This window comes from Chelmon rostratus, chromosome 1 (genome assembly GCF_017976325.1).
Source record: "Chelmon rostratus isolate fCheRos1 chromosome 1, fCheRos1.pri, whole genome shotgun sequence".
Lineage (NCBI taxonomy): Eukaryota > Metazoa > Chordata > Actinopteri > Chaetodontiformes > Chaetodontidae > Chelmon > Chelmon rostratus.
In genome coordinates, this window is record NC_055658.1 from 15,339,945 (window position 1) to 15,353,849 (window position 13,905).

At 41.2% G+C, this 13,905-nt stretch overlaps 1 protein-coding gene across 2 annotated transcripts in view; it reads right to left on the reverse strand.

Moving 5' to 3' along the window:
• Window positions 1–157: 157 nt before the first annotated feature.
• The window catches only part of dennd5a (DENN/MADD domain containing 5A), a 34,768-nt gene continuing 21,020 nt past the window's right edge, over window positions 158–13,905 (reverse strand). For both annotated transcript variants that reach the window (XM_041933730.1, XM_041933722.1), the window contains 15 exons: window positions 12,884–13,034; window positions 12,635–12,728; window positions 11,371–11,502; window positions 10,655–10,807; window positions 10,483–10,570; window positions 10,298–10,385; window positions 7,343–7,471; window positions 6,034–6,155; window positions 5,804–5,949; window positions 4,943–5,061; window positions 4,668–4,849; window positions 4,270–4,352; window positions 3,190–3,313; window positions 2,700–2,868; window positions 158–1,696 (listed from right to left, as the gene is read on the reverse strand). In XM_041933730.1, coding sequence (XP_041789664.1) covers window positions 1,513–1,696; window positions 2,700–2,868; window positions 3,190–3,313; window positions 4,270–4,352; window positions 4,668–4,849; window positions 4,943–5,061; window positions 5,804–5,949; window positions 6,034–6,155; window positions 7,343–7,471; window positions 10,298–10,385; window positions 10,483–10,570; window positions 10,655–10,807; window positions 11,371–11,502; window positions 12,635–12,728; window positions 12,884–13,034 — 1,964 coding nt within the window. In that variant the 3' untranslated portion in view covers window positions 158–1,512. The remainder of the gene's footprint in view (window positions 1,697–2,699; window positions 2,869–3,189; window positions 3,314–4,269; window positions 4,353–4,667; window positions 4,850–4,942; window positions 5,062–5,803; window positions 5,950–6,033; window positions 6,156–7,342; window positions 7,472–10,297; window positions 10,386–10,482; window positions 10,571–10,654; window positions 10,808–11,370; window positions 11,503–12,634; window positions 12,729–12,883; window positions 13,035–13,905) is intronic.

A 13,905-nucleotide genomic window follows, 5' to 3' on the forward strand; every position in this document is an offset into this window, starting at 1 on the left:
AGATTACTACGATTGAAGACTAGAACTAGAATCAGTAAATATTTTAAAAGCTGAAAAGAGTGATTTAAGCCAATTACATTTTGTCAGTTGAGAACATACGATCAGCAGATATTATACACCTACTAATGAATAACTGATTGACTCTAATACAATTAAATCCACTTTAATGCATTACAGATGCTTTATTCTTAATATATTTTTACACTGTACACTGTTGCTCACTTAGTAAACACTACATTACACAGCTATGTCAATAAATGTACAACAGTATTTGAAAACAAAAATATATATCTCCCAAGATGCTCATGTGTGGGTCGTACACGGACGAGTACAACACAGTCATTCCAGACATTGTTGGCACAGAAAAGAAGTCCTTCACATATCAAATCTCTTGTTCTGCACAGTAAAGTTCAATGTATGTAGCGGAGGAGGGTCCTGTAATACCTCAAGACACCCAGATATGGAGTCTGTAGGGGGTTGAATTTTCTCTCTTGTGGATATTGCATAGCAAGAAACCATGAAGACAAAACCAGGTGGGCAAATTAGCTGGCCTACATGCTCCTCATACGGGAATTAGGAGATCACCCTTCATCATGAGGAGTCTACACAGATCACCACACTGTTTTTGTTCAGAGAGGAGGGCAGATGTAGTGTAAGAGCTGGGCTGATGGTTGGGGAAAGGGCTGGTTGGAGGTATTTACATGAAGGCTGTCATTGTGATCCACTTTGCACAGAAAGCCGGGTCAAGCATCTCTTGGAGCACTTGTGTCTGCAACACAAACCAAAGACTTGGGCTGTTTTCCTTTATCCAGCTGAATATACTGTCCATCATTGGATACAGACGTGAGCCACACAGTCTTGTTATCATGCAAGAAGGATCATTTTCTCTGCCAAAGATATTCCATGTAAAGGATCTGCATACTAACACATTTCTCTGGGAAAGGGCCGAATGTAACAGCCTTTTTTTATTACTATGTAAGTGAATCATCTTCCACACTACAAACCCCCTGTCATACACATACTTATAAAGCATACTTCTACATCACTTGCTTTAATCTCTGCGTAATGACATTGGAATCTGAGTTGACAACAGAGCAAGCAACTTGACGGATTTAACAAAATAATACTGTTTTTCTCGAAAATATATTAACAGTTTTTGATCCTCACTTTCCCTTAAATATAGCCATTGTCAGCAGTTTATGATAACAATGAAAATATTTAGCTTTCAATAAAACATTATAGCACAAGTAGGTCAATAATGTGAAAATCATGGTTTATAATAGAAAACATATTTTTAACATCTAATGGCAACATCATTGAGGATAAAAATAACAACATATCTTGAAAGGCTCATTGCACTTAATATATGGCAAATGTAACAGTAGCTTTAATATAAGCCAGAAAATGTCCTTTGTTCAAGTCAGTTCCTGCATATAAAAGGTTCAGTTAATCTTTTTAGTGGTCCCCAGTGATCTTCCTGGTCAGGTACAACCGGTGGGAAGTTGGTTCGGTTTAGATACCAACACCTTTGACGAGCGAAGCCTCCAGGGTGATGTTGAACTCCTGCAGAGTCTGTAGTACTCTGATCAGAGAGTTGACCAATGAGCGGTCCTTAATCAGTGCAGTGTCCTCGTACATCTGAACAGTGATTGGACAGTCTGCGAGCAGGGCAATCCAGTGATGCAGCAAATGGTCCCTGAGAGAAGAAGACAAGCATGGAGTCAACACAGCAGCTTAACAGCAGAGACTGTCAGCAATTACTAAATGTTGCTGTTTTCAAATATAAATCATTTAAAACTGTGGCAGTGTAAAAACTAATGTCCCAGACAAACCACATTCTAAATAAATATAAATGTAAGTAAAATCTCTTCCTCTCCAAAGGGTTCATGCAAGTGTTTGTTATTGTGTAGGGCTGCGATTAACAATTATTTTCATTATCAATTAATCTGTTTCTTTGTTTGATCTATCTGTTTTTCAATTACCTGATTGATTTATTTTGTCTATACAGCATCAGAAAATAGTTAAAATGCTCATCAGACACTGTATTTTACTATTCATATCTTAGTCGTGTGCAATTCAAAATTTTCCCCTCTGAGCTATTCTTCACAAGGCAACATATTTAAACTCTTTTGTATATAATATACATAGCCTCTATAGTTTATTTTATTTTATTTTTATTTTGTATTTGTTCTTATTTACCTCTCCTTTTATTCTTGCTGTTGTAACAAGTACGTTTTCCCAGCTTGGGATAAGTAAAGTCTTTTCTCATCTTATCTCTTATCTTATCGCTGAATTAGTTGTTGCAGTACAACTATTTTGCATAGAGGAGTCATAAATAGAAGAGGTTAAAAACACAGTTGTATATCAACATACAAATCACTGCATCACTGTGCACTTAAATACACAGCACAGAGGCTCTGTAGCAGGAAGGAAGAGCTGAAGGAATACAATATCTTATACTTCAAGAATCCTCAAAGGAGAGATCATTTTCACTTGACTCCCTGCAGGTCAGGATGCTGCATCAGATGCTGAGCAGTGCATCCACCACCGTAAGGAATACAGTGTCTTAACCAAAGACAGTTCAGCAGGAAGGATCGATTTCTGTTGTTGTACGTCAAGTGTGTATGGCGTAGGTACAGACACTATGCACGTGGCCTGAGCTGACATGTGCGGGAGGTTGGCGAGTGCTGCCGGCCTACCTTGCACCAAGACAGACAAGCATCTGAAACTTCCCGTCCTTCCCGATGTTTCTGGACGTGTTGTTGATGGCGCGCATGAAGCGGCAGAAGTGGCGCACTCTGGTTTGCCAGTTTTCATCTGGAGTCACCTGCCGCTGCTCCGCACTTTCAAAGTACACTTGTGACTTTTCTGTTAAAGCAAAAAAAAGAAAAAAGAAAACAAAAGACAAATCAGTTAATAAATAATTACACAGTAATATGTAGATCTATTAGAAGGAAAACTTGACCCCTTGACCACCCTTTCGTGTTTCGAACAGACCCGCCATTCATATTGCTTTGACTAAAAAGCTTTCATTTAAGCTGCTGCAGCTACTGTTCTTCATGAAGAAACAAACTTTGTACTTTTCAAGTCTACAGAGTGTGAGCATTTGATAGCAACATTTACATTTTTGGTACAATATCACTTTAAGGCCTGAAGAAATATAAGGGAGTAATGCTATGAAGTCTTTACCTAAGAAGTCCCAGATGAAGACATTCTTAAAGAGTCGGGGTGATTTGAAACCGTGCTGGAAAACTTGCTCCAGAGCCCAGACGAGGCCGTACTCCCCACAGAGGAGAAGGGTCAGGCTGCCTCTCTGCGGAGAGCAACAACAGGAAAAAGCAGACAGTTTGTTACAGATTATAAGGTTGTTGTTTCTCATAAAAGACAATTAAATGGAGCATTTCCTAGTTACAATTTTTAACAGCTTCTCTGATTCAGTTGTCCCATTAAAATAACAACTTTACTTCCCAGTATCTTGCAGAAAAAGAAGGCGAATGTGGAAAGGTGTTTGGGACCCTGTGCAGAATATACTGGACACCAGCCGTCTCTCACAGGGCCTGTTTTATTTTAAAACAACTTTCAACTAGGAAATCATTGTGAGAGGAGATAACAGCAGTTAGTTTAGTTTACTGAGTGTTCTATTCATTTATGAGATCAGCCATCATATCAGCATGAGGATAACAATAAAAGTGTGAGGGCGCCATTTAGGCATATCTACATTGTGATGGACACAACAATGTAATACAAAGAGCATTTCAATTTTAGGGTCCGTTTTGCTTCTTAGCAGCCTCCCTACATTGTTCTGTCAGTACTGTAAAGGGGTGGAGCAGAGGTGGAGGGGATTTCCCTGAAAAAAAAAAAATCCTTTGTACTTTGACTACACAAGGAATGACTCTTACAACCTGTAATCAACAGATAAGTTACAATACACTTTAAAAATCCCTAACCCTTCAATAGGCATCTGCTTTGAATTGCTAACATCACCCCATGTGCCTTAATAAGCAATAATTATAAATGTTGTTATAAATGTTGGTGCTTTATATTAGTGCATCCAGAAGAGAGAAGATAGCAGGCGTCATTCTGGGCTGGCAAAAATGATCAAGAATAATCCGCAAGACTTCTCCTTTAATATGTTTTAACAATGTGAATGATACCACACAGTCCATAGTTACTGAGGGGCTCGGGGACCACCAGAGCAGAAAGCTATTCTTCATTTGTGATGAATAATAGAACTACATGTTGGGGCCTGTCTAGACTGCCGTCTCTCACCTCCTTCTCTGGCTTGTGGAAGTGCTTCACAATCCCATTGATGGCCTCTCCCACTCCCTCCTGGATCTGACCTGTGTTTAACTCTGGACAACAAGGAAAAGGCAAACAACAGGAAAATGTTCAAACATTGTTCAATCGGTGCTGAGTTTGAAAGAGAGGTTGAAGTAAAACATATTAAAAAAGTAACCACAGTAACATCATCACTGGCCTCTACGCTGCTTTCTACCATTTCAGTTTTCCGGCACATTTGTGACAACGAATGGGACAAATGTGTTAGCAGCATCTAAAAAACCTGCATATATGCCTTCATTTTGGTGTAAAAAGGGTATTTGATGGCAGTAAATCTCGAATTAAAGAGACGTCTGTCAGACGTGTGGTTTTACGGTGGAGTAACTTACTTGGTTTGCTGTTTGGCGAGATGGTGACAAACCTCCTCATCATCCCCGGGGACTGCTGCATCGGGGGCGTGCGGCACATCCTTTCGTCGTTCTCCGTGCTGGGGGTCATCAGCTCTCCCACCAGGATCCTCTCCAGACTGCCGTCGTCCACGCCCTTCCCCAACCACCGGCCGCACGGAAACCTGCGCAGCGAACACATTTTGTTCATGTCTGTGAGAACCCCGTGGTCAAAACGACATCGCAGCGGGTGAATTTTTCTCAGAAGGCACGCTCACTTGTAAGTGTGCCCGGTGATCTCGTTGCGGACCATGACACACTCCACCAGCCACTTTGCGTAGAGCCCCGTGTTGTCATGACCCATCTGGACTGTGGTCAGTTTGCCCAGGTTCTGGCACTGAGGGAGAGAGAAGCACAGTGACGTCAACCACCCACAACGACATTCAAAACACAAGACTTTAGCTCATTTTGTTACTTCTGCTTTCTTACAGCCTGGTTTTATTTTGATAGTTCTGATCATCATCTGTAGCTATAATTTGCTTGATTGAAAAGAAGTCCAAGAGGAAATGGAACAAGACCAGCTGATCACACATGTTTTAAACAAACAATCACCTTCAAATAAAGTGGTTTGGATCTGTTAAACAGCTTGGTTAAAGGGCTACAGCTAATAATTATTTTCATTATCCATTAATCTACCGATTATTTTCGTTAAAAAATTGTGAAAAATGCTCATCACAATTTCAAATCTGTCATCTTCAAATTGTTTCAAACCGTCCAAAATCCAAAGACTCTTCGTTTACTGTCCTGAATAACAAATAAAAGCAGCAAATCTTTACACCTAAGAAACCAGAACCAGCAAATATTTGACACTTTTGCTTATAAAATTACTGAAATAATCGATTATTGAAATAGTTGGCAATTAATTTTCTTTCGATAGAATAATCACTGCAGGTGTACATGTTACAACCTGTCTGCTCTTTCAGCCACTCATGTTTCTTGCACTATTAGACTTCACTGCAGAAGTTGCTATGGCAACCACACTGTGACTATAACTTACGGAACAGATGAATGAAACTACTGATTAAAGACCCAAGTTGTAACAAAGAGGAGTTATCCTTTCTCCGCGGCCTAATACCAACCTCAAAAGTGATCTCCAGAGTATTTCTGGGGACCTGCAGGACTCCGGTCTCTGCCAGCTCACCAGAGACACACACCCAAGGGTTGGCTGTGAACATGGAGCCTCCCAGCTTCTTACTGGGAACAACCACCACATGGTAGGGGATCACTGGGAGACAGAGAGGAGAGAAACGTCATTCACTCAGTTTGCTGACAGCGTTGCCGGGCTGTTTGGCATCAGAACGGGACTCACTGATGGTCGTAAAGACGTTGGTGAAGCAGAAGTAATCCACGGCATTAAAGGACAGGAGGTGGTAGAGGAACTGCTCTTTCTCATCATCACAGCGCAGGAAGGCGTATCGCTTGTACAGTTTCCTGAAAGGACGAGAAAGATTGTTTAAGAAAAGTGCAAAAAAAAAAAAAAAAAAAAAAAAAGTTAAATGATTTCTGTTATTTTTAAGAATAATCAAGTCGGCTGACAGGTAAACATTCCTCAGCAGTGTCAGCAGCATGACAGATGATAAATGCATTTCAAGACAAATGGATGAAAAAGTGAGAACTGTTTGATATGTAATACAGTTTATAAGTCTGAAATCACCCATTATATTGACCTTTTTCTTCTTTCCTTCACTAATGGCTATTTAAACAGAAGAATTCAGGCCACAAAATGAGAATAGCGTTCCCTCAGCGTTGCATGACAAGGGAGAATACTGTTGGAACCATTTTCCCCTCAAATCAACTTCAACTTTGAGTCAAAGTTACTCTAGATCATTACTGAAGCACAACGGTGCAACCGGGGAAAGCCGTTTTTCTTTTCTACAGTCTACTCAGTGGTTAGATTGAATAGGTTTAAAGTGTGATTTGCCACTCTGTAGTATGTTCAGCTCATATTCCAATAGTGCTAACCCTTGACTTACCTATTTCTATTTGGAAGTTTCAAGAATAACATTAACAACTGTTAATTCCAGCATGTTATAGGCATGACTGTACACCTGACAGTCAAACAGGAACCTGGTCCGATAGCACAGCGCTTTGTTCCCTATGTCCAAAACATTGCTGTTCCTGCAGACTCCTCATACAAAAGAATATCGATTTGCAAAGAGGACTTTCTACAAATTAAAAGCATGAAAGACCCTCCAAAAAGATCCTGCAGTCCTCTCAGTCTTATGCTGCACTGAATCAAGCTTCTGCAGCAGGCCGTCCCAAACTTTTGAACGGTGGTGTGAAGTAGAACAAATGATGTTATCATTTGTTCTAAGGTCACAAAAGGCAGACAGAAATCCCCCTGACCCACTTCACCACTCAGATATCAATTATGAAGCAGGCTGTGAATCATTTATGCAGCTGTGGACTGAAGTATGATGCTTTGCGATTTCAAAGGAGTTAATGTATTATAAATGGATAGATCACACGTCATCTTAATTTCATATGAGGCAGACATTCCTCCACAAAAACAGAAAGAAGGTCAGGGTAAGAACATACAACTGGGAGAGAGACACTCATTGACCTTTAATCAATCCTGAAACTGTAAGCGACAGCAGAGTTTCGGGTCATTTGCTCACTTTGTTAACTCGTGGTCTGAAAGCAGCTGCTTCAGGTGTCTGGACAGCAGCTTCTTCTCCATGGAGAGGCGGACCCAGGCTCTGGCCTTACCCACATCTGTCTTGATCTCACTGATGTTCTGAATGTGTCTGCAAATAAAAGGACAGATAGAGAGGTTCAGAGGAGGCCTGGAGCTCACACACAAACACAGGAGAAAAGATCAAGACCTCGTTTACATCATGAGAAAATTAAAGGATTCTTCTGAGACAATGCAGGAATGGGTCAAGGTCAGAGAGGAGGCACCTCGTATCCACTATCTGTCCGTTTCACCACGATACTTTCACATCAATCAAGTACTTTTTTTCCCTATTTTGTTCAGTTCTGTCTCTCATTTCGTCTCTAAGTGAAGCCACCATGGTGTTAGGGATACATTTACACATCGAAATACCCGGACCTGTTATATAAACCTTTCATCAATTAATCTGTCAACTATTTTGATGTTTATTTCGATGAATAAATAAATTATTAAGTCTATAAAACGTATCATTAAATAGAGAAAAACACCCATCACAAGTTTTCAGAACCCAAATCTAACCAAGAATCAAAAAGCCCAAAAATGCTATTTTAATTCAAGTAAAACAGAAAAAAGAAGCAAATCCTCATATTTAAAAAGCTGCAGATGCTGAATATTTGACATTTCTGCTTGATAAATCTCAAATGATTTCCACCCAGCTAATCAACAACGGCACTACAAACGTTACTTAGAAACTCTGACTTGTAGATACACAGTATGAATATTATATCACGCGTCTGACTTTGCCTGATATTACCCGCCCTGAGTCACTCTCATGACCAGAGAAACAGCTCGGCCTGCCTCTGCAGTGGCATTTTTAACCGCAGACTCGTTCCCATGTCATTGGAGCCACTATCACGCCGCTGACGTCCAGACACATTCCCTTCCACTCCACCTGTGCCATAAGCTCGTCTGCTAAAAGCTCCTCGCGTCTCCTCCTCCACCTTCCATCCCCCTCCCTGTCTCCACCCTCCACGCTCACTCGCACCAAGTAACCCACTTTTCTCGGCTCGTTATCTCCATGGCAACAGAGGACAGCATCTACTATATGCACTGTTTTTGCTACCTCTAACCTCGACAAGGCAGGGTAACACAGATATGAGGCACTGCCATCATCTCTAATAAGCTTTAAAATGCAAGAAACTAGTAAAAATATTTATCGCCTGTTAAGAGAACACCGTCAATTATTAAAACTCATTAAGGGAGGGTGATGGTTGCTTCTGAGTGCCCTGAGTTGACCCCTCCTCTCTTCTTAGTCAGACCGGCGGGGGGTCTGGTAATTAGGCTGGAAGTAACGTGCTGTTACACAGACTCACTCCGTGGCTGCTTCCTGCAACATAAACCCCAACTCCTCAACTCTGTCTGGGTACGGTAGATCTAAAATGACAACAGTGATGGCTGTCATCACACACACACACACACACACACACACGCACATGAACGTACACCGGTGTTAAGGCATACAGGTGTGCTGCGGGTCACTGAAAGGCTTAGTGTTTCATATAAATATGCTACATGAAAACATTCTGAGCAAACTGGGACACCAGGTTGGCCTACGGGTCTGGGATGGTGGCCATGTTAACTCCCAGTCCACGTCTAAGCTGGGACTGCATGTCACCTCCTCTGTCTTTCCTCTCATTTCCAAATCAAATTCTATTACATAATGAAGGAAAAAGTGCAGAGAAAATATGATAAAAAAGGGGACAGAGCTTCTCTGAGACAAATGGAATGAATCATTGAATCACACACTCAAAAATGTCTCATAATGGTATTTTATACTGGCAAAAATGTGCTTGTGTGCAAGGTTGAGTGTGTGCATGTACATACTGTACATTCAGGAACGTAAGGGTAAGGATGCTGTGGATTTGTATTTGGCATATTATTTGGCCTCTGATCTTACTCTTACTGTTTGGTCTCATTTTAATGCTTTGTACTCATCCTTTGTAAAGTTCTTTGTAATGGCTGAATTTGATTGAGGGCTACATAAATAAACTTTATTACAAGACAGTTTTTTTTTTAATTACACACACACAAATCCAAACTGAGATAGCAGAATCACTTCATGGCTCTCAGATACACGTGTGATGTAACATATTTAAAGTCTGTACTAATTAGTTTGTGTTTTTGGAACATGAGTGGTCCTGGATTGTTGTTACTAATATATTATACTATAATGTTGTGGTAGTTTCAGTGTTTCTGTTACTGAGATGCTGCATGATTCTAACTGATGATCAGTCAGCAAAGGTTTACAGTAGCTTTCCTGGTTTCTGAGGATATATTCTGCGTAAATCATAGACTTACCATGAAGTCTAACTCAATGGTTTCAAATCTGTAAAACAGAAAAAACTGCCGCTCTAACCAATAAACTGAGGCATCGCATTAATCTACTAAACTGAGAAAGCTACTGTGTGAAGAAGGCCTTGTTTATCTGAGACACGGGATCTGAAAAATGTTTTAGTCACTGAGACAGAACAGACAAACATCAGGCCACAACCCCTCAATCTAAGTGCACATTGTCTGCAGGGAAAACTTAGCGTTGAATTTCCTCCTCTGCCTGTGTGGAGACACTAGTATAAGAATGAAAGGAGAAAAACAGCTCATGGATGATTTAATTGGGATGATTTTAATTATTATTAATTCTGAGCCCCTGAAAATCCGTAGAGGATCCCCCAAGGGTAAATCAACCCCACTTAGACAATCAGTTCTCATGGGAACATTGAAAGTTCCAATGGTTTGACAGTCTACCACAAGGGGGCAGTCTTAGTCCAACTTTCTTCTGGCAGTGACCAGCAGCTAATACGTTTGCAACTCAGCTTTAAGGTGCCCTGGTTGAAATCAAGTGGGACTTCACCCTTTATTCCTTTATTGAGCGCACATGTAAACAACCACAGGTCTTTCTCACCTCATGTCCTGGATCAGGGACACTTTAAGAGGGGCCATGGCTGATCCACCACCATCAGATTTACGTCTCTCAGTGTCATGAATGAAACCTGGTGCAGGAAAAAAAAAAGGCTGTTAAGCAATTCCCAAGTGCTACTAACTTGTCACTTCATTTTGTTCATCAGGTGAGCTGATCTCAGCACTTACCTGGAGGTCCCAAACTGCCTGGAGTTGCATTTTTCTTCTCTTTGCTCTCCTGATAGTGCAGCAGGTGGGACCACAAGGCAGATTTACCCTGAAAGAGAAACATACTTGTGCCATTAATTGTCACTGTATGTCCGCCAGCTGGAGGATCTGTGTTGATTTTGTTTTTCCTGACCTGTTTAACCTGCAGCCCGTGGCTCCAGATCCTCTCTAGCAGGTCACAGAGACTCGCAATCAGAGTGTTCTCCTCAACGCCGGTGATGCTGACTTCTCCATGACCCAACTCCACTGCCTCCCGACCCATCTTCTCCACCAGCATACGCTTGGTCTGCAGAGAATCAAACAGACACAAGCATACCACATACAGTTAATACTCGATGTTCTGGTGACAAAGCAATCAAACTAATCATGGATTTATACGCTGCACTCTGTGTTCTGATATTCTTTTTGCAGTCGTAAACACAAAGCCTTAATTTGGTTTCGCAGTGTTTTATTGTTATTTCAGAGAATCATCCTTTGTGATCACATTATGTTCTGCTTGCTGTTATTAACCAAATATGAAACGGATCAAATCTAAGCCTCGAGGAAGGAAGGAAATTGTTTGTCAAATTAATAAATTTGTTTTTAGTAATAATGTCTTTATTTGCCAAGACAGCTGTAACTTTCATACAAGGTTTGACATGAGATTCTTATCTTCAAAGTGACAGTTTGTTCTTCAAAATAACTGAAAACTAAATGTAGACAACAGAAAGTTGTCCATATCTCAAAATGAAAGGGATTCTTTGTTAAGTTTATTCCACTGCAGAACTCTTTCTAAATTGGTTTGTTCATTTTATGCATGTGAAACACGGGGCAAAACTCATCATGACTAGAGCAGAGTTGTACACAAACCTTGTTCCTGCACTCCTTCAGCAACCCTTCAACAAATTTCCAGTTAGTCTGAGCGATGACAGAAGGCGACAGGTTGGACAGTTTGGGCTGTCTGATGGTCGTGCCAAGGTTCCTGGCCTCCTGGATGTACTTCTAATAAGATACAGAGAGCACTCACTCAGCAATCATCAAACACTACAGGACGCAGAAGAGCTTTCAGCTTACTGATGGTCTCACGTCACTGGTGAAGCTTACTACACAGGAACAAGGAATACTCCGATAACTACAGGACTCCAATCAGTTTGATATACCCTGCCAAGTATTAAGGGCTGCACCTTGGATTTAATAAAACTACAAACTAATATGAAGAAAGTTGACACTAAGAACCCATTTATTCCTGCTAAATGTGATCTGTATCTGAACATGTCATGGAAAAATGCATTTTAATGCAAGGTGTCAGTGTGTTGTGACTAGAATGTGATCGGATCTGCCTGACCACAGTCTGGCTCACACTGTGTTCAGATCTCAGGTGGCTGTAAATGCAATCTGTACAACATGCTGGCACCCGTACACAACATACATATTTGTTTTTAGCTAACATAAAGTAGAGGCTGTTGCTCATGCAAGTGAGAATGCTGAAAAAGACGCATCTAATTACTGATTATACGTCTATTCTGTGTCATGAAAGTGCCAAAAGATGTTTGATTCAAGTTTATTCATATTCAAATGAAACTAGGAAACTGACATCTCTTCAGCTAGTTTGCACTGTTGCTCATTGTGCATTTTCATTAACCTTGTAAGCATCATTTCATGTTTATGAGTTCTAACATGACATGTCCTAGAAAGTGACACGGATTATCAGATAAAGGTCAGCTGCTGAGAGGTGGAGGAAGCAGGGGGAGGAAAAGACCACATGGGCGCAAAGGTCAGTGTTAAGACCTAAAGCCTCACAAACTACCAACACATACCACGTCCACAGTCACCGACTTTAGACAGGGCTTGAAGGACTGCGAGAGCCAGTAGTAGTCAAGAAACAGCAGGAGCTGCAGCTCCGGAAACAAACACTCTACATGCTGAGAGCGTGTGGGCATGAGTGCAAGAGAGAGGCGGAGAAAGACAAAAAAGAGACATGTGACCAGAAGTGTGAGGGGCGGGAGAGCAGACAAGATGGTTAGAGCGAAGTCAAACTAAAGCAAACAGACAACAGTCGTGCAAAATTAACACAGACAACCAAGCTCCGGCAGTCAATCTGTGCGAATCTGAGCCGACCGCGGCGACCTCTCACCTCTCTCTGGTCGTTGTCTAAGTAAAGGTGCTCAGCGTGCTGCTTCTGTCGATCCCTCCTCCTCCACTGGGCAGGAGCGCTCCTCTTGGTCCATCTGTAACACAGAACAACTCTCCTTTGATCAACTCCACAGAGAAACATCGCGAAACAGCCGTCAGGCTCGGCGCGATTACGGACACCGAAGGTCTGTGTCAAATAAATCTAAATTACAGAAGGAATTCTGATGTGACAATAATGAGAGATGTTTACTTGTTGCTGGTGGGCCCAGTGGAGAGCACGTCAGACTGCAGTCGGGGGAAGAAGCCCTGCTCGTAGCGTCCCTGGCCGATCTTCATGTCCAGCAGGTGGGGGTGCAGGGCGGTGTGGTCGATCTTTGAGACTCTCATCTCAATGGCTTTCTCTGCGGAGGAGATGTGAGAGGGGTGCGGAGGTCGGCGGTGAGATTACAGGATGCCATCATCATTTTTATCTTGCAAATTTGCCTAAGTTATAGTGCTCACATTGTCAAGACGAGAGTGATTAAGTGTCCTTAGCACAAAAATCTGAATTGCAACTATTACAATTCATGCAATCATGTGGTCATGAATTCAACAATTAATCATTTAGGATTGGTACATGAAGAATTTTAGGGATGATTATGAGAAAAAAAATGCCACAACCATCACAAAAAACGAATATCCTTGTATTTACACAAACAAATGATCAATAAATAGATAGGGATAGGGGTATTTTCACTTCAAATATCTGAAGCCACACAGTTTTCACCAATAATCCGGCTAAGAATGTCGTATTTTCTGTAGCTGATTGAGTTGAGAAACAAGGATAACTATGACTAAGAAGCTGTAATTTCTCTTTTAGTAAACGGCTGTCAACAGAAGAAAGAGAACAAGCTGAAATCGAAAAAGACGTTTCCTCCCAAACACCCACAGAACCAAAAGAAGTGACAGAGTAAAGGCTCAGAATAGATGTTCTTTTTCTTTTAAGGATCCAAACCAGAGTCGACCATGAATGCAGCTTCAGACAGTGATTTTCTGATGCCTGATTAACAACCCACCCACACATGGGCTGTGTTAACAAAAGCCCCCACGAGTTTGGAGAAATACAATAAAGAGACTAACAGAATATGTACCTTATGGACAAGATGAAATGACTGACTGAAAGACAACTTTACTCGCACTGTCTGAAGCTGTGATTCACACATACAAAGATTTGATTTCCTTAAAAAAGGTTGAATATCACCCATTTAGCTGCATGCTGCAAGTTATCAGCGT